The sequence below is a fragment of the Xenopus tropicalis genome, chromosome 1 (genome assembly GCF_000004195.4).
Source record: "Xenopus tropicalis strain Nigerian chromosome 1, UCB_Xtro_10.0, whole genome shotgun sequence".
NCBI classification, from domain to species: Eukaryota; Metazoa; Chordata; class Amphibia; order Anura; family Pipidae; genus Xenopus; species Xenopus tropicalis.
In genome coordinates, this window is record NC_030677.2 from 159,021,567 (window position 1) to 159,047,903 (window position 26,337).

Below are 26,337 nucleotides of genomic sequence, written 5' to 3' on the forward strand. Positions count from 1 at the left end.
TTTTTTTTATATCATTGGTAAAATATCACTTTTTATAAGATTTTCTTTCCTCTCTTTCTTTTCGCCTTTCCCTCACTCTTTGACAGATCACTATTCTCCAGCGGCTGCAAGACTAAAAAATTAGCAATGATCAGAATTTCGAACCACAGGGAAGCATCATGCGCATAAAACACACATAATTCTTTTCTGTCATCGAGCGACACTTTGATGTGATCCAAAACTCACAGCACCACTTATTCTTTTCAAGTTCTGAATCCAGGGCATCTTTGCTGGCGAGAAGCACACTCTGCCAAAAATGAATATTTGCCTAAAAATGGTACAACATTTGAATCAAATAAATATTCAAAAAGGCTTAGTTTTGAAACATGAATTCATAGTATGTCCTTTTTAAATAAACCTTTACAAAAAAATCAATGGTCAGAACTTGAATGCCTGTCCAATTATTAGTCATTAAACATATCCCTTTTACATCTTTTTGTTATTATTAATTACAACCCTGTAATATTTTGACTGGTTAATAGTGATGAGTGAACTATTTTGCTAGGCATGGATTTGCGGCAAATTTCCACATTTCACTATTGGCGGATTGTTTCACAAAATGGGTTTAAAAAATTTTCATGGTAAAATTTGCTGCACGACAAAATATTATCGCATGCGTCAAACGATGAGGAGCACGTAAAAAAAATGTTGTGCACAACAATTTTTTGGGACGCACTGCATTTTTGGCGTTGTGTTGATTTTGGGGTGTTTCGTGAATCTTTCCAAAGTTTTGCAAATTTTCAGTCAAAGCGCAATGGGTCAGGTTCGCTCATCACTACTGGTTAACAATGCTTTTACCTGGAAGATAGAAATTACCTAAAAAAGTTTTAGAACATCACTCAGCGAAACATGTTAAAATTTTCTGTACAATTTAGGTTGGACAATAATTCTAACCTAGCTTGTAGGCTTTATACATTTCCTTATACATAAGGCAGTTATCTAGGTAAAGGAATTGAAATGTTTGAAGCTGGCTGGGATTATCATCTTTGATAGTCTATAAAGGTATCACCTTTACACCATTTTTTGTCATGTTCTTAAAACTCTGTATATTTCATTACAAGTAAAGGGTGAATACTATATAAGAACTGACATAATCAGAGATACAGGTATGTCCACACAGTGCGAGTTTCTTGGATGAAAGTATTGGTTTTACATTCTGTTGTTTTGTTACATTTTATTAGAAATGTAAATCACATTTTACCACATTGTTACCTTATTGTAGACATTATTTTTGGTAGCTTTGTTGTGCGCTTTTTATTAACGTTACGTTTTTCCCATACACAAAATAGATGACATATTCTGTATATTGTGACATATTAAGATATTGTCTTTCATCTTGTTCACTTGTGTGATCCAAAATGCTGCAAATTTGGTATTCATAAATCCTTGAATACATTTTTAATTAGAGAATCTCAGTGTTTTCAAGTTTCAGAATCTCAGTGACTAATAACATCCCCACATGACCTATAAAACTGAAGGCATCAAATGTTGTGGTTAAATAATTTCAACCATGAAGAGTTATATTTTGTCTTTGTACTTCTCTATATAGTTTCTGAGTTCCTTGGATTCTCCCAGGTCCATATCCTGGCACACCCATTTAATGTCATCCTCATTAGCTGTTATAAGTGCGTTGACAGTTGGGCAACCATCATCGGCTGGTATAGTGGTAAAGGTAGTGAACTTTACTCGCTTCCTCTTTGAAGTTGGTGAATGTACAGGATCATTTTTTTTGTCTTTTGAAGGGTTCTCTGTTTCTTCTGCTTGCCTATGTATCTGACTCTGCACGCTCTTCTGGGTATTGCCATTGAAAAGATGGCTACTCTCATCCAATATTGTTCCTCTGTCTATGATGGTAGTATGTTCATCCTGCTGGGGGGAAACATCTGGAGTATTTTCCAATAACTCTGTCTCATTACCAAGCCAAACCCAGTCATGGGAGTGTGCCATGCTAGTCTGTCCTTCAATTGGTATTTGCTTATGCCTGTATTTAAGGGCAAATGTTGCACAATTAATTAGAAAGACTAATATAGCAAGGCAGAATACCCCTAACAAAGCATACATTCCAATTTCAAGATCACTTAACCCTTTAGGTGCATGTACAAGGTCATTTTCTTCCATTTCTCCATTGCTTTTTGGCAAGTCAATTTGAGCAGGAAAATTTGTAAAATCTATTGGGATATTTTGCAGTGGGCTGTCTTCAGAAAGTCTATTACCATCCACTCTACTGTTAAGAAATGATCTAGCTGTAGTGCTGCTCTTTCTTATAGCACTTTTATCGCGTTCCAAGGGAGACCCATTGTATCTACCTTCATTACCATATTGTTCCACATCTGGGGCTTTTTGCTTACGGTCACTGGTGTGATTTTCAATTTCATCTCCACCGTAATCATTCCCAGTTTGAGGACTTGTGTCTTTTTGACCAATTTTGACTTTGATGAAACCATATCCAATAGCAAGAACACTTTTTCTCTTTGATTTTTGGCAAGCCTCTGATATCATCATGTCTACTTTGATCACTGGACCTTGTCCATCACCTTCTGCTACCACAACGGGCAATTTATATAAACTCCTTTGGTATGTGGACACAATGGAGTCATCTAATGATGTAGCAGAGAGGGAAAAGTCTTTATAATCATAGATGTCAAGAGGGGTTACCATGCCATCACTAAACTGTATCCATGTACTGAGAACTGCTTCCTGTAAAATAAGAAAGGTGTGTAAATAGCAGAGTAAGTACCAAATACAATAGTTTTCCTATAACTAGACTACAAACTTTTTAAAGGCTTATATGTTACTTGTATATATAACTAGTGCTGGGTTTTTAGTAGGACAATGATCATAATAAATAATTATGAAATCCAAAGCAAATTTTGAGTGTTAAAATCTTTTTCTGATGATATATAACAATAATATAGTATGTTTAAAAGGAAGTATTTAATAAATCAATTTATCATCTGGACCAAAATAACTGCACACTGTAGCAATCTCTTCAGCAATTTAAAAATTATCTATATAATATACAGTACTTTAAATTACAAAACTATTCAATATTAGTAGAACTACAATAATAGTGCAGCCATGATAAACTTTTATTCAACACCTACTCAAGGAGTACCAATAAAGGCTAATATTTCAAATGTATTCTATAAGCAAGTATAGAGGCATTCATCACATTCCATTTGACATTCCTGATATCTGGTCAGGGCTTGGAAGTTGATTGGGTTAACTGGAAAATCATATTGGGAATTCACCATTAGCTTGGAGCTGAACGATTAGACCAGCTTGATTTTGCCCACAATCTTGTGACTCCCACAACTGAGCAGATCTTTCAATTAATGTACAGCCACTTTAAACGGGTTGTCCACCTCTTTGCAAAGTCCTATCAGAGAGGTTGCAGGGATCAGCAATGGGAAGAGAGACAGGAAATGAGGATGGAGTGGTTACTGCACATGTTTGAGCTTCCTCATTCATTTGCATAGCGCGTATCCAATTGATTGAAAATGTAAGCAAATCAATGAGGATGTGATAGGGTGTGTGCAGGAGCTTTGGTTAGGCACTTGTTTTAATCACTTATGGAACATACGGCAACATTTTTGTTAAATTATTATTCATATTTTATATTGGTAAAAGGGCTTCTTTTGCATAATTCTACCACTTTGGTAAGACTTTGAAATAGGTGTACAACCCCTTCAAGCCCCCCTTACTAATGCAACGTGTACCAAGATAATAGGCTCTTTATATTTACTTTCTTCCATGGGTAGAGTAGAGTGGCAGAAGGAAGTACTATACTTAATGTCTTCTTTGGACAAATACAGGGCTCACCAGAGCCCTTCCTAGCTTGCACAATCTAGGAACATTCCAGTAGATGCCCAGTTGCCTCCATCTTGAATGCAGGTAGAACTTCACACAATGTAAGGCCCAACTCTTTCCGCTCCATTCTATGATCAAAATAGGTTGGGACAAACCTCAAACACATGTAAATTTGAGCAATGAACTATGTCTAAGACTTGATCCTGCACTTTACTCAGAAACAGCTGGCTAATGAGACACTTAGACCCAGATTCAACTAGATGAGAAAAACTTAATATGATTTATCATATGAAAACTGAAGTCTAGAGGGAAATATATATTTGAATTATATTTTCACCTAACATTGAATCTGGCCCTTAATGTGAGTTATGAGGAGGCAGTAAGGATTATTTCATACTATTCTGAACTATGATGACACAATGGGCTATGAAAGGCACTTTTAAAGGAAAACTATACTCCAAACAATGTAGGTCTCTATAAAAATATATTGCATAAACAAGCTCATATGTTAAACCCTGCTTCATCTAAATAAACCATTTTCATAAAAATATATTTTGTTAGTAGTATGAGCTATTGGGTACTCCTAAATAGAAAACTGCCATTGTAAGAATTAAGTGCCTCCTCCAGGGATCATAGGATTCACAGTGCACACCAACAAGAGTTCTGCCTTTTGCTCCCACACTACTTCCTGTTACAGTTAGAGCTGCATTATTTCTGGTCATGTGATCTCTGACGGAGCACACAGCCCATCACTAAATGACGGCTTAAGGGAAAGGATGCAAAAGGGCAATATTTACTGATTTATATTCCAGTTTGGCGAGATTCTTTAATAGGCCACTTAACATAATATAAACTATCTGTTGGTTAAGTATTAATTCTGGGGGTATAGTTTTTGTTTAAGACAAAACTTATACATAGGCAGATATTGGTTGATAGCTTGGCAACTATTGATTAAGACCTATTACTGATGTATTTCTAATAAACAGTAATCCACGAATCCAAATCCCGAATGGGAAAAAATCGGATTGTAAACAAAATTTTTTTTTTCGTATTTTGGCCGATTTTTTCATCGCCGTCACGACTTTATCGTATTTTGCGCGACTTGTTCGTCGCGGTCGCAATTTTTTCGTATTGAGCAATTGTAAATGGCGGAAAAACCAATCCGATTTTTTCGCGACAGCAACGAAAAAGTCGTGGAAAATATACAATCAAGTTGTAACGGCGACGAAAAAATCACGGGACATACGAAAAAGTCGCGACGTCGACGAAAAAGTCGCAAAAATACTGATGATTACAAAAAAACACGTTCGGACGCTTTCGGTCCATTCGTGCATTAGTAAATCTGCCCCTGTGTATCAGAAGACTGTATATGCCCCTAGAATTCTCTAAACTAAAAAGGCATTTGTTTCTAGGTCTATGAAAAACACTGCAATAAGCAGGTTGCTAATAAAGTCAACTGCCTATTAGAAAGGCTAACATATGCACAATTAACACTGAAGTAAAATCAAATGTAACAGTTTGGTAATTAACAAACACGAATAATGTCATCCGTGTCTATTAGTGATCACAATCAGGGCAGGCATTTTCTACAGATAAGTAGCCTCCAATCCATCTTGATCAGTTGATAGTAATTGGAGAGCCTTGTCAGGAATTGCAGAGGATTTATTGATGTGGTTCATAGGACTTGCAGAAACAGCTTTCTGAAGGACACAACACTAAATCATTACCATCTTTTTTTTTTCTCTCTGTTTAGCTTTATTCATGTAGAATATCTAATCACTTGATAAATTCAGCTTTTCAATGGATTTTTGAACATGCTCCTACAGAGAGAGACTATAACATTAACTGGGTAAAAGTTAAAATTAAGGTAAAATTAAAAGTATAATATCGAGGGCTAATATTTTATTTTCCTTGCAGCAGAAAGTGCAGTATGCTGAAACGTAGAAATAACTTGGCAAGCTTTGTACAGTAGTAACCTTAGCAACCCATAAGAAGCTTTTGCTGGTCTAGTACAATTAGTATAAATTAGTATAATAAAGACACACTTCTGCCTAATGAGAAAAGACAACCCTTGCCCATATTCCTACATAACTGCACTGTTTACAGTACTTAAGCAGTCTTCTAGTCTTTATTTACTTTGTTGCTGCCAATGAAAGCTATACTCGCTATCCCAACTGAAATAATTCGGCATTCTACTCTACTTCTATATTTGTCTCCAGAAATGCAATTAATAAATTAATACAAGATTGCCATTTGCAGATTTTTCCAGCTCACATAGGTTTCAAACTAAAAAGAATGATGTTAGAGTCTTTATTATGATTACTTTTACTGGGGGTCAGTATAATCACTGGGTAAATTTGCACCTGGACATTAACCCATGACATCCAGCCACATGTTGGCTTTAATTGTTCTACCTAGAATTGGCTGCAAAAAAAAGCTCTGATTGGTTACTATAGGTTGAACTGCTCAGGTGCAGATTTGCCCAGTGTTTATAAATGAGTCCCAACAGTGTAAAAAGATACTGCAAAATGCTCATCTGATTACATTGTCAATAGCTTATAAGCTTAACATACAAAATGGAATTTAAAAAAAATAGAAACATAAAAAATATTCCTGTTATGAACAGAGACAAACCTATAAATACAAACAACATTGGTAGCATTGACCTTAGAATGAATATTTATATTCCGATTTCATAGAGTATAAAAGGTCTCCTAGAATGTGCTACATATTTAGATGCCTAAAACACATTTGCATTTTATTGCTTAAAGGATACAAGTTCAGAAACACAAAGGCCAAAAAGATATATTAGTTTACGATTAAATAATAGCGCGTGTAACATTTTAAAAGGCTTAAGTACATAATGATGTTTAGTTTTCCTACATAACATATCCAGTTTTTATGCAGTTAGAGATGTAAACACTGTTATTTTAAATTTCAAGGCTGATGCGACATAAAGAATTGCCAAGACAGGCAAAACAAACCCCCCAAAAAACAAAATAACTACCACGTTACACATGGAATATCTATTATTCAGGTGATAACAGAGGTAGGACTGTGCCGACTAGGATCTAGGATCAATAGCATACAAACTGTTTATATAATCTAATAAAAGACCCTAGTGTATGCTAATTACAGACCTGTTAACGGTTTAGATAATTTTGTAAAATAAAAAGTTCAGGAAGGGCTTTCAACAGGATAGCATGGCCACACCAAATCTAGTGTATAAAGCATCTTCCTAAATAGTTTATTATTGTACCACTACATGTCCTAGTTAATTACTGATCCCAGGTTAAGGTGGCCATACTCGCCAAGATCCGCTTGTTTGGAAAGCTCAACAAATGAGCAGATGTTCCTGATATGCCCACCTAAGTTGGGTGATATTGGGCTAATTTACTTGAATTAAAAAGGTGGGCACATTGATCATCAGTCCGAGGACTGCATCAATAAGCCGATGCAGTCCCCAATCTGATGGGGAAAATCAAACCTGATTGATCTAGTCTAGTTTCCATACCTAAATTAAAGTACATTCTTTATAATTGCTGTTGTTGGGATCTTCCTGATATCCAAATGATATTTTAACAGAGTAGTAGTGTTTAGCATTGATGTATTCATGGGGGTGGCAGGGAGGATTTGTGGAGGGGCTAAAAAGATAAAGCTCTCTGGAAATTGTAACAGCCTATGACACCCTGACTTAGGGCTCTTACACATTTAAAGGAGAAGAAAGGTCATTTTGGCATTTTACTGCCAAAAGATTTGCCACATTAGTGCCACCTAGAACACTCTGCAGAAAACTTTATCATACCTGAGTTAATAGCCCTAGAAGCTTTCTCTGATTGTAGCTGCCATTTTAGCTTGGTGTTCATAGCTTCATGTTTGCAGTCTAGTTATAGCTCAGATTACACATTCCTAAGGGTGGGGGGAGTGAGTTTTATAAATTCTTATGGGAGGGGGGAGCAGGAGCGGGAAGAGAGGAGAGAGCTGCGCAGCCTCTGGCCCCGGGAATGAAGGATTTTTTTGAGAGAGGAAGTCAGATGCGAAGAACATGTTTACAAAAAAGGAAACTAAATCCTTTGTTTCTTTTGATAGAGGACTCTCTATCAAAGCGCTTATGGCTGTATTTACATAGACCTTTCTGATAAAGCTCACTTAGTTTTTACCTTTCCTTCTCCTTTAACACATATTTAAGACTTAGGTTTGAATGCATAGTTGTGTTTTATCGCAGTTACATTTCATTGCAGTATTTTAGATGCAACATGCCGCATTTTCATGCACTTGACGTGTGTTCAAAATACAATAGAATATAGGGTTGCATTTGGAACTCACAAAAATGCTTTTCAGTTTGTTTACAAAAAGCAATATATGAATTCTTAGGCACTTAGAATGCATTTGTAAATGCATAAACAGACGTCTGTGTGTAAGAGGGCTGTGAGAGATGTGCTGGGTATGATTGTTGTTTTGTGCATTTTCCACCGGTGTTAAAGGCGGTATAGAATTAGCACTAGGAAAAATACCTGGTTTTGCAGCAGGTAATGCTGTTTTGTTTTTTGCTGGCATAGGAAAAGCCAGATAAATGTGTCCCTTGAGTAAATGCAGGAAGAGTGGGATAAACCTTCCATTTAGTGTTTTCAGCTGCCTACCTGTAGGGAGCTGCCTGTTTAGGCTGCAGGTGAGTAGCTAATAAAAGAGCTGTGGGATTACACAGCAGGGGGTCACTCAGAGCGAAATGTCTCTCAGAGCAGGGCACAGAGCAAGAATGAGTATGAGTGCCAGGTGTCAGGGTTTAGTGAGAAGCCAAAGTGTGCCAGAGGCTGGTGAGCTGGTATCCCAGGAGGGGAGAGACAGCAGGGCTGAGTGAGTAGTGTTCACGAGTGTGAAAGTCATCATGGATGTGTGAAGGTCACTGTTCATGTGTTCCTGTGATGCATTGCTCATAACCTGGAGCAATGAGCATGTTTATCCAGCTATGTGTAGGGACTCATAGGGTTAATATGCCCCCATGGCTTTAAACCCTACACTTTCTTACTTCCCTGTTAACAGGCAAAAGCCATTGTATCTACTTTTCATATTTACATGGTTTGCATTATTGGCCCATAGCTTAGAGCACTCCCTACTACACTTTAATATAGTGTTTGAGAAGGGGTGGATCTTTATTCTTGGCCTGCAGCAGTTGACCTGTGTGGATGTGCTCCAGGAAGCCTGGGATCTACACGGCCCAGAAGTGTTCAGCCCAAAGGGAAATCATCACCCTTAGAGTAGTCGGGAAGCAGGGACCTCGTGAAAGAGGTTACTGAGCACGGTTATCTATTTCATAGAACTTTCTAGGAAAGTGAGTCAGTGAGGAAGAGCAGTTTCTTGACTCCAACCATGAGAGGATAGTAAAGGACTCTGCTGCCTTAGTGGACCGCAGTAGTGACAAGGGTGTCAGGCTATATTTTATATCCACATCTGCTGTAGGGAATACAGACCTTAAGGTGGGCAACCCTGAGGATATTTTTGTGCTGCCCTTGCTACTCCTAATGGTCGTGCATCAGTGCTCTAGCAATATTATCCTTTGCACCTGCTGATTACTTGCTATACATATATAGAATTGTGAGTATTATTAACCCTGTAATCTGATCAGTTGTTGTGGACTAATTGAATGTTGCTTTGGTTTTGCTGCAAAGAGTTCCTGGCATCCTTATTATTTTTTATTTTACCCATACACGTATATCTGGCAGAGGGAGGTGTAGTTTAACCCACCATTCCTGACATACTCCTTTCCCTTAGCGAAGGCCCATCTTGTGGGAGAGGACTCCAATGTACCCCATGCTCTATCACTAGCTGGAATTTGTCTATTGCAGCCAAAAAGGGGTTACATATGAATACGTCAAAAACAAAACAACAGTTCTACACAAAAAGAATAGTTAAACCATTAAATCCATCACACTTTTGCACATTAACTATAAATATTAATCCAGCACTGAAAAGCTGCCTGAAAATGATTGCACTGAATTGAACAAGAATTAGTCAATGAAGCTGAGAAGTAATTCTGTCTTGCACTATAAATATGCTAAATTACAGCCGTTTTTTATTTTCAGGCACATTGCAAAGAAAGCTCGGTGGAAATTCACAGTAGTATTGGTCCCGGCAACTAGAGCTTATCCATCAATTAATTCATCTCACCAAGGTCTCATTTACACTTGCATATTCTCTTCAGATGACATGTAAATCAATGCAAAGCATCGGGGAGACATAAAGATTTCATGTTGTGTATAAATGATCAGACAATATGGCTCATTTATTAAAATGGTGGAAAGTCCAACAAACTGGAGCATATTCCTTTTATCCACAGTATTCTTTAAGTGTATTTGCTCCAGCTGGGACCCAGAGAAAATCTTTATGCCGAGTTTCAGAGATCTCTATTGGATAGCAAATAGAGTTTATTAGAGTACCAGTTGTGACTACCATGTAATGGGCAGCAAAAGTGCAGGGCATAAGCATATACCTGAAGTCACCTTAGTTAGAACACTTTCAATGTCAATTTATTTTTCTAAGAGTGATCATTCTTGCTCAGTTTCACCTTTGCATTGTACATAGATGATATAAGTGTGAGGCTATAGTAAAATGGAGGTGCAGTGTGCTCCAGAAACGGGAATTGGCCCTTATAGAAAGGATGTTACTGAACTTTAATCCTCGGGTTGTTTAAATCAGTTTGGTTCCAGTGGTTCTTAAAAACAAATAACTATTCACAGGAATGTGAAAACAATCTTATGGAGGACAATCACATATAGATGCAGTATTCATATTCAGCAATTACTCACGTACAAAGATTCTTGCCAGTGCTTTACCCATCAGGGGTCAATAACTGAACAGTAGAGTTGGTTAATTTGTGTCCAATCCTTGGTATCAAGCCCCCCAAGTGGAACCTAGATGAGCTACAGTAGTCCCTAAGTCTGTACACTTGTGTCATTATCCTGAGAGAGGTACATCCAGGACTCCAATCCTTCTAATTCTCCTCGGGTGAGTCTTAAGGTCCCCATACACGGGCCGATTCTAGCTGCCAATATCGGTCCCTTAGACCGATTCGGCAGCTAATCGGCTAGTGTATGGGGACTACCTGAAATCGCACAGATCTCGATCGGGCAGGTTAGAAAATCTAGTCGGATCAGGGACCATATCGGCTTGTTGATGCGGTCCCCGGATCATAAACGATCAAATTAGCCTGGATTCTCCCGATATCGCCCACCCGTAGGTGGGGGATATCGGGAGAAGATCCGCTTGCTTGGTGACATCGCCAAGCGAGCGAATCTTAAGGTGTATGGGCACCTTTAGGCTGCTCACTAGCTACCCTGAGCCTATCTCACAATTCTGGAGTGAGTTACTACAAAACTAACCCAACACTAGCTTTATCTACTGGGCCTACCTCCGTCAAGCCTCTGAATACCATCCACCCTCTCTAACTGGTGGGATCCAAAGAGGCTGAGCACATGTTGGTTTTCCTTTTATGGAATAGAACAATGACATCTACTGGCCAGTTCCTGAACTGTTTGTCAATATGTTACCCCCTCCCAGCTACAAATTAGCACCTGCTTAGATTTCTTAAACTTTAGGAGACTGTATAAATAAAGGGTAATTAAAACATCAGTCCTCTACAGAAGCTTGGTAAACAGATAAATAAATGAAGTGGACTGGTTAATCGTGGAACAGGATATTGTCTTCAGTACAACCCTAGATCAAAGTCAGTCTAGTGAGTCAATGTAATTAAAGTACAAAGTTAACACAAGGGGGCTGATTTACTAAGACACGAATTCGAATCTGAATTGGAAAAATTCCGATTGGAAAACGAACATTTTGCGTCTTTTTCGTATTTTTTGCGATTTTTTTTCGGCGCCTTTACGACTTTTCGGAAATTGTCGCGACTTTTTCGTTACCAATACGATTTTCGCGAAAAAACGCGAGTTTTTCGTAGCCATTACGATTCGCTCGTATCTTGTCGCGACTTTTTCGTATTGAGCGCTCGTAAGCGGCGGCTGAAACTTTCAGACTTAGCATGATTTTGGAAGCCTCCCATAGGACTCAATGGCACCCTGCAGCTCCAACCTGGCCCAAGAAAAGTCTTGAATGAATCCGAACGCTACGAAAAAATCGCAACATTTTGCGTAACTTTTGGAATGGCTATGAAAAAGGCGCGACTTTTCGCGCAAGTTTTAACGCTACGAAAAAATTGCCAGATTTTACGCAACATTCGGATGGCAACGAAAAAGTCGCGATAATTTTCCGAAAAAATCGCCAAATACCGATCATTACGAAAAAAAAACGCAATCGGACGCATTCGGCCGGTTCGTGAGTAAGTAAATGGGCCCCAAGGTCTAGTATTCTATTACAAACAAACAGCAGGCAGCACTTGCACTTATATATGCACTTTCAGATGTACAGTTTCTTATTGACAGTAATACATTCATGAGGGCAGAACTGGGGTAGCACTTGGGTATCCCCCTAAACACCCCATACTTAAGTGTCATTCAGATACAAAAGCTAGGGAACTAACAGAGCCCTTAACTTACCTAAGTATAGGACTTTGTTAACCTATAGCATTGCACTTTGCACTTTGTACCTTATGCCACAGACAGAAGTGTTCTGTAACTGAGCACTAAGGGTTGTGATATTATGCCCCTTGGTGCTTTAGCACTTGTACCTGGGGGCTAATAAATGAGCCCTAGTATCATCGAACAAAAATAGTGATATATGCAAAATAAATAGCGCACATAATCATATGCAATGATCCAAAAACAAACGAAAATGCATAAAGCATTAAAATTGTATTCACTGTTATAGCCAAAGAAAAATATGGGCAGCCCACCTGTTCTCTGCATACATATGTAAATTGGGAATGACATGGAAAAGACAGTAAATTATATTTCTGGCAGATGAACCTCAAATATTAATACAAATGTGTGCGGGGCTGTGCAATTACTTTCACACCCGGGGCTGAGTAGTAACTCAGCTATAAAATAAATACATGAAAACTCATGATGATACAGCTCTGCCAGCAGCAAAGACTTATTATATCACTACTGGCTATAGTCGCTCACTTAAAGAACTGACAACGGCAAGTGTTCTACAAAAATACAATTCACAGAGCTTTTGCCTGATTAAATGATTAGCTTTAAATTCCTATGCAAAGATAAGAAGTAGAGGTTCTGGAACATAAAGTGCATAACAATCTTTTCAGCGAGTGTTGTGAAAGAAATGTTTACAATAAAGCATAAAAAAGTAATTTTGTTTAAATGAAAAACATAATCTTTTTTTTTAAAAAGCAATATTAAAAAAGATGGAACATTTCAATGTGGCAAACTTTTTCTTTGAAGCACAAGTTAAATGTTTATTTAAAGCTAAATATTACTGGTGGGTTTTTTTCCCCTTATTTGATTTACAACATCACAGAAAGGAATTTGTTTTGTCCCATTAAGCATAAATAAGCACTAAATACAATCCCCTAAACACCCATACACATTCTTGGGGTCAGGGTCAGGTGGGTGAAATTTATTTTGAAGGTATTCTGTGGCATAGATTCTAAAAATCAAACCAATAGTTGTTTGTGTGACAAGTCATGTGACATAAGCAAGTGCCAGTTAAGATATTCCATTTTTTTTACTCACCCATGATCCCATAGCGACCAATCATTGCTTAGCTATGTTCATCCAGAAGAGTAATAAAAGCAAAAGATAGGTTACCATGGGTAACTCTACTAGGAAGGAAAGGAAACTTTAGGTTTCACCAACAAAATCCTGCTGAACAAACTGATCTTCAATGATGTTATAGGAGGACTGATAAAATAGCTGCCCTTCTGTTCAGGCAGTCCCCTAAAGATTAGACGGCTAAGTTGGTCCTTAGTTATAAATGGGAAATAGTTTCATGTTCCTGTTTCAAAGTATGATCCTGGCAGTTCTATAATGACCAGAAGGGGTGAATGTTCTAAAGTATATAAGTTAAAGTATACTGCTCTGGACTTTTCCCTTCTATATGGACAGACAGGTGGGATCAAATAGAAGATTAGACCTCCTAGGAAAGCCAGTGGCAGGATATTCACTGTCATAGCTTGCACATAGAGATGTAGCGAACATCGCCGAAAATGTTCGCGAACCCGTTCGCGGACTTTCGCCAAAACTCGCGAATATTCGCGAACTTTGCGAACCCCATAGACTTCAATGGGAAGGCGAACTTTAAAACCTAGAAAAGCCATTTCTGGCCAGAAAACTGATTTTAAAGTTGTTTAAAGGGTGCCACGACCTGGACAGTGGCATGCAGGAGGGGGATCAAGCAAAAATTTCTCTGAAAAATACTTTGTAAAAAAAACGCAAAAAAAAACGCCAAAAAAAAAAAACGCCAAAAAAAAATACCAAAAAATAATGCCAAAAAAAACCGCAAGCTATTCCTATGTATATGCATAGGCGAAAATACGCGGCGGGAAAACCAAGGCGAAAAAACGCGGCGCCAAAAAAAAACGCGGCGAACCCAAAGTGGCGAACATCGGCAAAAGTCCGCGAATTTTCGCGAACGCGAACACCCGATGTTCGCGCAAATTAGTTCGCCGGCGAACAGTTCGCTACATCTCTACTTGCACATAGATAGGAGTAGAGTAGCTAGCGAGTAGCCTACACTCGACTGAAGAGGACTAAAGTTCTGGGTGCACTGCCCAAGATTAGGACCAAGTGGACAGACCTAGGAGTAGAACTGCCCTGCCTAGGTTCTGTTAGGTTCTGCAAGCTTGGAGTAATACTTTTGAGTGACTACATACACTGTGCGGTTATTGACCCCTGATGGGTAGATCCTTTATGAAGAACACCTTACTTCCAACGTAAGCGAGGGCTCACATCTGAAAGTTAAGAGTCACATGCATAATTTATTGGTAAAGCGGAAAGCCCCTGGAGGATACTTACTTCCATTTAACCATTGCCTTAATCTGTGTTATAAAATCTGATCAGATAATGTCAGTCTGATCATTCATACTGTAGTATAAAACCTGATTAGATAATGTGTTTTTGTTTGCATCTACATCTGGCAGTCAGTGTATTTAATAAGAATCTGTCTATCAGACAGTTGGATGAAAACAGCAATCCCATCCAAAAGTCTTACACTAAACTTTACAGGTATGATTTTAATTATCAGTTTCATTATTTTTAGACTTGTACAACTGTATTTAGCTTGCAGGGTGTGATCTGTTTTTCTAAGGACATCCAACAGCAACTCCAATCTAGCTCTGCCCTAAGTGTGCAAATAAACTATTACTGCTTCTGTTAAGGAGTATTTTCAATAGAAATTAGCCTACTGAGTACATTTAACACTACATTCACACATACTTTACTGTCAGGGTTCAGAGCACTGTTCCAATGCAAGTACAGATTGTGGACCCTGTGTCCCTTAAGGGCCTACAAACAACACCGCCATGTTGGTTTTATAGATCCATTCAGAAGAAAATCACAATGAATTCTTTCACTAAAGAGTAGTTTTAATTTCAAACGTGACGTAAAATTATATGATTTGTTCTGTTGTATTTTAAAGTTCTTATTTATGGAGTGTAGTCCATTGGTGACTGTTTCTGCACTTACTAGAAACAACTGCCTAAATCTATCAGGGCTAATGAAAGCTAGAATGGTTAGGGAGTCATGCAAGGACACAGTAGAGTCAGTGAATTGAAAAAATCTGTTAAGAAAATTCTCTATGTAGATCCAGTGAAGCAGAGAAAGTCAAATTCCAGACTTGTTTTATTCTTAATGAGGACAGAGAAACAAGTAAAAGACCTTTGCTTGGTCTCCACCACTCTACCTGTTTGGGAGTATGAAGAAGTTCCTGAGCCGTAGAGGTTGCAACAAATGCCTTGTTATTTGCTGTGCTGGGCTGAAGGAAGAGTGACAGTCCGGAGACAAGCTGCACTCCCAGGTCTGTTATTGTCACTTTGTCATCCAGGACTGTCACTGTCTTTTCTGCCAGGATGGAATCCGAAAGAGGGGACATCACCTTCAACAAACAAAGAGACTGATTTAATAATAAGAAACCATATCCATAATTTATACACTGTTTTCTGCTGAGCAACCTAGTTACACTAGAAATGCATTTCATATATATACATACTGTATATATCTGAAGAAGCATTAACATTGCTGGGTCATGCCACAATCCTATTAATGATTTAATAATTTTCAGTCAATTTAACAGTTTACGGCACCCTTTCAGTAAGTACAAAAATAAGAATCCATACAGCATAAAGTGAAATAAAAAGAATTTAGATATGTGTAATTATGCTATGCTGATCCCACAGTCCACATAAAGCCTATTTATTTATGGTAAAACGTGTCTGTATAATCTCTGTTCTGTACCCACAACATAAGGGGTCATTTTGAGACAATGTGCAAAGTGGAAACAGGTGCAATGTGGAACACAATGACCTGCATCTGCCTTGATGAATATAGTGCTGCCTGCATTCAGCAGGACAATACAGTATTCTTGAGGGGTAGGTAACTTTACCCATCCTGTAACCTGTGTGATTCATATGGGTAAGTAAAAGACTGGCAAAGGCTCCTCTTGTTATCTTCTACTTCTTCCCACAGTCATCAGAAGAAAGTTTACTTTTCAATGTACTTGCAAGTTTCTAATGCGCTTGTTAGTATAAATAAGGGTAACTAATAAACATAATTGCCCAAGGCTAAAAAAAAACAGTTGTTCTTTATATCATTTAGATAATAAACCATTAGATAAATGTTGATAATGAATATGAATATGACATCTTCTATTTACTTGGGAGGGGACATAAAATCTATCCTGACAAAATAGCTGACCATCGCCATTGCCATTGCCATTGCCCAGCATTAAATACAACATTGCTTAAAATCTGTAATTCTCAGCATGCTTGTATTGCTTATGCAATTTAGAAAAAAAAAGTTTAGGCCTGCACAGAATCTAGAGAGCCCCTTTGTTCTTACTAGAGCAGTTTACTGAAATGTCTCGCATAATATGTTTTAATATCACTCACAAGCAAGGATCACGAGTGACCTGAACCTCGGTTAAATATATAAGGATTTTTAGAATAAACTTTCTCTAAACTCTCTCTAGTAAACCATCAATAGGCCCCAAGCTTATTCTTTGGGATACGAAGAAAGGAAGCTATCTTAAGGTGCAAGGTAAGGAATGCATATGATATATATACACACATACATATGTGTCTTATACATAGGTCTCGTCAACACTAAAAGGCTTACGAAAAAATCGTATTTTTGTATCCGAATGATCGCAAATGGCGGGAAAACCTTTCTGACTTTGATCCTTCTGTGCATGTTTTTGGAAGCCTCCCATAGGACTCAATGGCACTCTGCAGCTCCAACCTGGCCCAAGGAAAGCCTCCCATAGGACTCAATGGCACTCTGCAGCTCCAACCTGACCCAATGAAAGTCTCCCATAGGGCTCAATGGCACTCTGCAGCTCCAACCTGGCCCAAGGAAAGCCTCCCATAGGACTCAATGGCACTCTGCAGCTCCAACCTGGCCCAAGGAAAGTCTCCCATAGGGCTCAATGGCACTCTGCAGCTCCAACCTGGCCCAAGGAAAGCCTCCCATAGGACTCAATGGCACTCTGCAGCTCCAACCTGGCCCAAGGAAAGTCTCCCATAGGGCTCAATGGCACTCTGCAGCTCCAACCTGGCCCAAGGAAAGTCTCCCATAGGACTCAATGGCACTCTGCAGCTCCAACCTGGCCCAAGGAAAGTCTCCCATAGGGCTCAATGGCACTCTGCAGCTCCAACCTGGCCCAAGGAAAGTCTCCCATAGGGCTCAATGGCACTCTGCAGCTCCAACCCGGCCCAAGGAAAGTCTCCCATAGGGCTCAATGGCACTCTGCAGCTCCAACCCGGCCCAAGGAAAGTCTCCCATAGGACTCAATGGCACTCTGCAGCTCCAACCTGGCCCAAGGAAAGTCTCCCATAGGGCTCAATGGCACTCTGCAGCTCCAACCCGGCCCAAGGAAAGTCTCCCATAGGGCTCAATGGCACTCTGCAGCTCCAACCCGGCCCAAGGAAAGTCTCCCATAGGGCTCAATGGCACTCTGCAGCTCCAACCCGGCCCAAGGAAAGTCTCCCATAGGGCTCAATGGCACTCTGCAGCTCCAACCTGGCCCAAGGAAAGTCTCCCATAGGGCTCAATGGCACTCTGCAGCTCCAACCTGGCCCAAGGAAAGCCTCCCATAGGACTCAATGGCACTCTGCAGCTCCAACCTGACCCAATGAAAGTATGTATTCGGAGGCAATCGTACTTTGATAAATGGCCCCCTAATGCTAGCATTAGAATTCAAACACCTGAAACAACCTAGATTACATCCCACAGACTGGAAACTGCCTGTCACCGCTGGTGTACTGTAGCTGGTTTTTGGCTTAAGATTTTGCCTCAGCTAAACCTTCCCATTACCCCCTCTTGCTTAACAAAAGTCTATGGGAGGGGGTTTCAGAATTTTGTCTGGTGTGTCATTCGCCTTATATTTTCAGTGAACTTTCACAAGCTTTTTGAAAAGGATTATGCAATATATACTAATATACAATATACTGGAACAAGGACAGCACTTCTAAGATTTAAAGAATTGTGAACAAAATGTAAATGCAAAAATAGAAAGGTTTATTACTCGACGTTTCAGTCTCACACAGAAACCTTCATCTGTTTTATTTTGTTTTTTGCTCCAGGTGAAGGTTTCTGTGTGAGACTAAAATGTCAAGAAAGAAACTTTTCTATTTTTGCATTTACATTTTGCTCACAATTCTTTAATTCCTAGAAGTGCTGTCCTTGTTCTAGTGTATTTTTTTGGTACTAGCACCCAGGTTTTGTTGCTGCAAATGGTGTGCACCCTTTGGACTATTTCTAATATATATATACCATATACTACTGCTCCACTCCACTTGTGAATGATTAGAATGTGTATACGAGATAATACTTGGGATATTCATTTACAATGCCTGGAGAGTGCACCAGCATATGCCTGATTCATATGCTATGCAGTCCCTAATGGAAAATTACTATAAAAAACTTTCATTTATTATTTACCATTTAATTGCTTGAACTTGGTTCACAAATTAGCTATTATGAGACATTTATTGTAAAAGGCTTATTTTGGAGCCAAAATATTAGACAATTAAAATTTTGAAGAGAAGACAATAAGGAAATCCTGGCACTTGTTAATCTGTAGATGATAAAAAATGGAGCACCCCAAGGTTGTCCATCAATCTTTTAATGTTTGTCCTCTACTACCAGGTACCCTGGGTTAAGGTTAGTTAAAGGAGAACTACACCCCCCCAGCTATATAACTGGCCTGCCTCGACCCCCCTCACCTCTCCCGTTTCGCATATTCTGTAACTTAAAAAACTGCCCCTGTTGTAAACCCCAACCTAAAAATACAGAGCAGCACAGCTGCTTACCTGGGTGCCATCTTATGTTCAATCGTAGAAGCTTCGGGTCTCACCGCCGACAGAGACCCTGCTTGAGCAGGAAATCAGCTTCAACTGTGCCTGCTCAAGCAGGGTCCCTGTCAGCCATGGAGGTGTATATTTGTGGGGTAAAATTGTATGATATACACTGTAATACAGAACAAAAGTAATGCTAATAATTATACATAGACATACTGTAAATATACATGTCCTGTAAAATGTTTCCATTGTAAAAGCCTTATCATTTAAATAATTCAGTCACATACCTGTATAGTAGTCATGCCAACCTCCCGGCCAATCAGCAGCCTTCCATCTTGTAGTTTGGCAACATGTGGCTCCTCTAGTTTCATGAAGTCTGTCACCAGGTCTGTGACATCAAACTGCCAATCAGATCCTAACAGAAATATGAGCTGCCCTAGGGGGTCAGAATCTTCAGCCACAAATTGTGTGAGAACCCGAACTGTTGCATGTTGGTACTGAAGGGAACATCCCCTTCCTCTGCGTTCATCTTCATCTTCATCATCACTGTCTCTGGTTGGTCTTAACAAATTAAAAATTAACTGTAAATATTATGCTAAGATGAATACATGTTGGTGTAATGTAATAAAAGGTGCACCATTTGGTACCGGTTTAGTTATCTTTAACAACCAATCGAGAGGTAAGGTTTAATGGTCATTTGTTTGAACACAAACATCTGGTTGCTATTGGTAATTAGACTTTGGGCAACCTTTGTGTGCTTTCTTACATTATGTTTATGTATTAAAAGCAAATGTTAGGTAATGTACAATGCTTTTTTTTTTTGCCTGTAAAGATAATTATGAATATTTTTTCATTTAAGCAGGAAATTATATAAGAACTTTTATTTCTATAGTTATGGCTCCCATTCAAATATCCTGTCACCGTCACTATTGATCTGTGTTGTGGCTCTAGAGTGACTATTTGAGTGATCATGTTACTAGAAAAAAAACAAATTCCAAATATATCTTTCTTTGTATTACTTCACATCCAACAAAATTGCAGCCTTTTCAGAAATCCTACACTAATAATTTAGTCTCATTCAATGCAATACACCCACCTTCTATTTGCAATGATAGGCACTCTCCATCCTTTGATTTGGCTGAGCTCAGTGTCAGATATATCTATCTGGAGTGGGAGTCTTGGAACCCAGATGGTAATGTGCAGAGGGGCAGTCAGATACTGGTAGGTGAAGTTCACAGTCACCCCAGTCTTGCCTTTCATTTCCTTGCCATTGACAAACACATAGTCACATCTCTCAGAAACCTGGAGGAAGGAATAATGACATAAGTGACAATAATAAGCACTTGGATGTATCCATGAAAGAGTAGATACCATCCATCTACTCTATATAAAAAGAATATAGATTTTATGTTTTTTGTATGTTTCAGAGTCTGTTGTATAATAATAAACTTACCTGGCGCACAGCTTATACAGTCATAAGGCTATGAGAGCTATGTCAGTATTAATACAATATATTAGATTTTTTTAGCAATAGAAGTTGTTCAAGCAAAAAGCTGAAGTATAAATTATTCAGGACTTTTCAGTCCTATAAAAAAACCAGATGGTGTTTGTTATCTCTAATGCTCACTGTTGTGACCTAGAAGGAAAGGATATCCAGCATGTATCACTCCGGCTGTATATTGGCTGGGTGAGAATTTAGAGAACAAAACAATAGGGCACATGAACATCTGCAAGTGCAGTGAGCAAAGTGCAGTTTTGAGAGCAAACGCCATATTTTTCCCCCATAGTGCAGCGTTTTCCCAGAATTCAAGCGTCATTGTGGTGGCAAAGAAGTGATATGCTTGTCAGAATTGCGCTGTGCCTACTGCAATTGCACCTGATTTGGAAAAATGACAGCAACTGCGCAAGCATTTTGCCACAAATTGGACACAAACTTCTGGAAGCCTGGCTGGTGTAATTCCTGGTGTTTGGCGCATAAGTTATGTGTGTGTCTGATTCTTTAGGCACATGTGTACTGCCCCTACTGACGCTGGACGCAAAGGTAATCCTAGAGCTACCACCTTGTAAGGAGGGGCAGTAGCTACGGGTTTTCCCTAAGTCAATAGACATAGTACAGTTTGTTTTGGAACAGAAGGCAGAAGGAGCTAAGTGGTGCCAAAAATAACTATGCGGAAGTGCAAGGAGTTCCTTTAATGAAAGTGCTGTTACGTGTAACTGAAACAATTTGTCAGTGAGATATACTATAATATTTATTGGTTACAAATAATACCATGATCAAAAAATTAAACAAACGATGCCATACCAAACAATATAAGGGTACATCTCAGTGCCACATGGTCCCCATGTTCTGCCCTCCTTATACATTTTGCACCATTGGGTGCTAAGCATTGTAACCAATAAATGTTAGTGTATGTTTCACTGCTATTTTATTTATATTCTGGACCTTAGTGGTGAATTACATGCATTAGATGGCTTTTTCTCTATCATTATTTTGTTGTTTGGCTCATTATGTGTAACTGACTGCAGGATAATTGTGGGGACTGCAACTGTGCTTATGGAGGTAAATGAGCCCTAATGTATATATTGTATGTAAAGGCTCACTAGTGATAAGAAGTGCTAAAATAGGCTTATTGCTAATATAATCATGTGATAATGTACTACATATGTAATAAACAGGTGCTCTATTGAAACACTGAAAACTCCTTGTTACAGTGCAAATCATTTGAGATCCAATTAATATTGTTACTTGGAGTAATTCAAGTCAACAGCTGGTTTCAAACCAGGTTTTTGATTTCCGTGTCATGACAGAATCGAGGAGAATGTGTTTCACAGTTTATTCAGTGAAAGAAATGGTCACACAGTGACATATTTTCTGCAAATTAATTTTCTCTGGAGAAGAGTAAAAAAAAATATTGGAATATTGGAAACTATACGAATATGTTGTTGTTCCTTGTCTGTGGGAACCGGATCATGTAATGCAAATCTGTCACGCTGCGGCTTTGCACATGATGCCTCTGACAAAAGCCATGGGTTTGAATTTATCACAAAAACCTGGAGATTATGTAGTATTTTCATAAACAGCATTACAATATAAGTTGCCTTTCCAAGGTTGCAATTAAAAAGAAGAGGCTGTAGTAATGCAATTCGGTGTCAGCAGGCTGGTGTCGAGGTGTTACCTCTTATCCTACACATTATTTATGGGGTACTTGGTATGTTACGCAAACTGAAGCCCTTGTATCTCTTCTCTGCTGAATGTATAATGAGATCTAGTTTCCAGCCAAGCAGAAAAACAGCATTAGTTAAAGGTGGACAGACCAATCAACACAAGTTTCTGACAAGAGCTGTACTTCCACAGCAAAACATTGCAGCAAGATAAGGAAGATGTCTGCTTTGCTCAGAATTATTTGGAATATTGAAACAATATAAACCCTTTTTTCCCCATCGAGCCAATACTCCTTGCCCAGGGGATTTATTTTTTAATTCAGAGCCGCATATCATATATCATACTGAAGATGCACGACAGATTTAGCTATATAGAGCACTCTAGGGTCTATGCCTATATTTTTGCCCATAGTATTCTGAATAGGACAATGGACTGCATGCCGCTCATACAATTTATGGATTATTGCAGACTGTATATGTGTATAATTTGCTGTACAGTAGGTAAATTGTTTAGAAAGTATTATTCCTACCACCACCATTTAGATATAGGCAATAAACAGTCAAAACGATGCTATATTATAAGCATAATTTTGAACTAGAAATGGTGTATTATAAGCATATAAAAAAGGGCTACAACTGAATTCAGGATTTCTTTTGGTTAAGAAAGCAACTAAAAAGAAACTGTGTATGGTAAAACCAGTAATAGAAAAAATGATATAGAGTCATGCATTACTAGTTTAAACTATCTTATACAATATCCATTTATGGCATTTTAGCTCCGTTAACCTACCTATCTTTAATGGAAAGCAAAAATGACAACTGTGCAGAAACAAATGCATGTATAGTAATAGGAAAAATAACTGAAACCATTAAAAACATGTATCTGTCAGTTAATGTAGTGTAAAAAGTGCTGAGCAGAATGCGTAAGTAAAAAATATATATATTCCCTAAATGACAAATACCGCTGTCTGAACATATTCTGGACTATATTATCTACTGAAATTGAGTTTACTGTTTATTTGATGTATTTACAGCATACTAGCTGACAGTAATGCAAGCTCTGTGTTTCTCCTCTAAGCCTTGTATTTTCCTTACTAGTGGGTTGCACCTAAAACAAGGTTAATTACTATTAATATTTATTATTATTAATTATATTATTATTCATATTATTATTCATATTATTATTATTATTATTATTATTATTATTATTATTATTATTATTATTATTATTATTATTATTAAATAATAATAATAATAATAATAATAATAATAATAATAATAATAATAATAATAATAATAATCATCATCATCATCATAATAATCATAATAATAGGAAACAAGAAGCATTAAACAGCACTCATAAGTGAAAAATGATTATTCTTCCAAATGTGCGTTTTATCAATATTGAATGAAAGTGGTAAAGTGAAGATTATTTTTATCCTCTTTATAATCAGTGCTTTTACTAACGTTACCTACTGGGTGCAAATATGGCTGCGCCTATATGTTTGCCTGTTATGAAGTCCCCAAGGACTAAGGTTGCCTTCAGTCCCCATTCCAAGGGGACTGTCCCCATTTCAGATTCTCTGTCCCCTGGGAAAGTTGACCCAAACAAGCATCACTGCCTCTGAAAGCTGTCCCAGGGTGTTGCCGTGTGAACAGTGCCACCCCAAGCCAATTGTTCCTATTCCAGAAAAGGAGTGATCTTCCATCACCTGACCCCCTTCCCTACTCCCACATTCTCCAAATTTCCCACACAGCTTTTCTGTTACTAAAGGAAGGCATACGTATAAAATTATTTTGGAGGTTTTCTAGGGAAATATACTACAATTAAAATATGTGGCTGTAATGTCATTGTCACTCCTTTTATTGTACCTAGATTTTAATTTGAAAATCTAGTAATCTTACCAGGGGCAGATCAAGACTATTTTGCATGCATTGTACATTGAATCAGGAATCTATATTATATTCCTATAGTATAGGGGCTGTTCTGATAGATTTCTAAGGATTATTATGACCCTCAGCAAACCGGATAACCTTCATAGACTGTGACATGACTATGTGAATGGTATTTGGATCATTAACATGTTTCTATTAGAGATTATTCTCCTTATGCATATGTTGTAAGACATAGGATGATTTTCTGTAAACAAATAATAATCATTTATTATTGATGCACTGCAAATCAGTGCTCTAGGGCTTCTTGTTTATAAACAATTCTGGCTTGTAATCCATCACATATTTTGTATATGAATATGCTTCCTCATTCAGCCTGTCTGTTGAACTAGACGTGTCACATCCCTTCCTTTTGACTGATGCCTTTTCGTGGCTACATACAGTATGGACATGCCGGCCCAACACAGTTCTGATAAGAGGTGCAGGCACCTTAGGCACGACACAGGGCTCTCAGAAAATGTACTTCTATATTTTACATTGTTTATTCCTGAGCTTTATGTGGCACAATAGAATAAGAATTATAAACTGTAAGAATAATACACAGTAATAAGAAAGACATTATTGCTCAATATATTAGCACTTGAGAAAACAAAAGCAAATATAATCTGTCGCTCTTAATGGGAATAACTTACTGTTTTCAATCTCTTAAAGCAAGGCTTTGCCTTCAGACATTTTATTTGCTCTTTTATAAAAAATATGTAACTGTACTCAGATAAGGATATTTGGCTCATAATTCTTCATGATTACATTATTATACGGCATGAAGAAAGCATTTGATAAGATCATATATAGATATATATATATTTATTGTTAATAATATTAAAGCTACTTTCCCTGTTTACAGTCCTAAGTTATAACACGGTGCATGGTTGAGTGAAATGAAAAGAAATGGAGATGATTTAAATAAGGCAGCTGGTGCTTGAAATAAACAGAATAAAACTGGTGCAGACAGCTACTTAAGTTCTAAATGTGACATTTTAAGCAAATATAACTGTTTGAATTTATCAGCCGATAGAAAAGCCAGATACAGGTTTTATTAAAAAAAATATGCAGCCATTTTTTTCTTTATTTTATTGTTTCTTCTAAAACAGAGTAGATGTAACTGTTATATCCCCCTTCCCCCCAGCCAAAACAAGCAGCAAACAACATTCTTATCTAGGAGAGAAAGAATACTTGTCTCAATGTGCCTGAAAATGACAAGTCACCTGTTCTTCCAGGACACTGTCCAGACTCATAGAGAAGTGAAAGTTCTTGAAATTCCTAGAACTGCTAGAATGTTGTTCCCGCTCTGTCACTAAACACTGATACTATCTCATTTCCATTACCGCCAACATATTAAGCCTGCAGGCATGTCTTCCCATTGAACTAGCTATTAGTTTTGTTTAGTTTAGTTTTTTTTTTACTCTAAACAAATAACATTAATGCATTGTGGAAATAAGCATTTCTCTCCCCTGAACAAACACAGATAAGCAAACTCATGTTATGGATTATTTAACGCTTGTAGGTTTGTACTGTGGAGAGTACTATATCAGATCAAGAGAGTACTATATCAGATCAAACAATGTTTGCTGTGTTTACTAAATTACCCCCCCCCCCCCCACACCACTAAGCTTTATAGATATTTCTGTTAAAAGTTATGGTCACAAGGTTATTTGTAAGGATACAAAAATACCCAGGGTACTGAGTGCAATTTGACTGCCTCAGTTCCGGGACCATGGATAAGAGGAGATTACAATACCAGAAATCCTTTTTCAGAAGTATGAATGCAGGGGCAGAATGTATATGAAGAGCAGACAAACATATGCAGTGAATTAAGTGCAGCTGGAGGTTAATTTAGTTATTCATGCAATTTAAATGGGAATGAATAACAAACATGATCAATTTATAAGGTTCATTTTGGGAAAAAAAATGACATTATAAGAGAATAACATTTATTGAGAGAGGTATTGTTG

At 38.0% G+C, this 26,337-nt stretch overlaps 1 protein-coding gene across 1 annotated transcript in view; it reads right to left on the reverse strand.

Moving 5' to 3' along the window:
* Positions 1-1,196: 1,196 nt before the first annotated feature.
* Positions 1,197-26,337, reverse strand: part of tmem132c (transmembrane protein 132C) — a 184,080-nt gene continuing 158,939 nt past the window's right edge. The window contains exons 5-8 of the mRNA XM_018090977.2: positions 20,367-20,572; positions 19,558-19,831; positions 15,658-15,849; positions 1,197-2,736 (exon numbers count right to left, since the gene is read on the reverse strand). Of these exons, the coding sequence (XP_017946466.2) occupies positions 1,558-2,736; positions 15,658-15,849; positions 19,558-19,831; positions 20,367-20,572 (1,851 nt within the window). The 3' untranslated portion in view covers positions 1,197-1,557. The remainder of the gene's footprint in view (positions 2,737-15,657; positions 15,850-19,557; positions 19,832-20,366; positions 20,573-26,337) is intronic.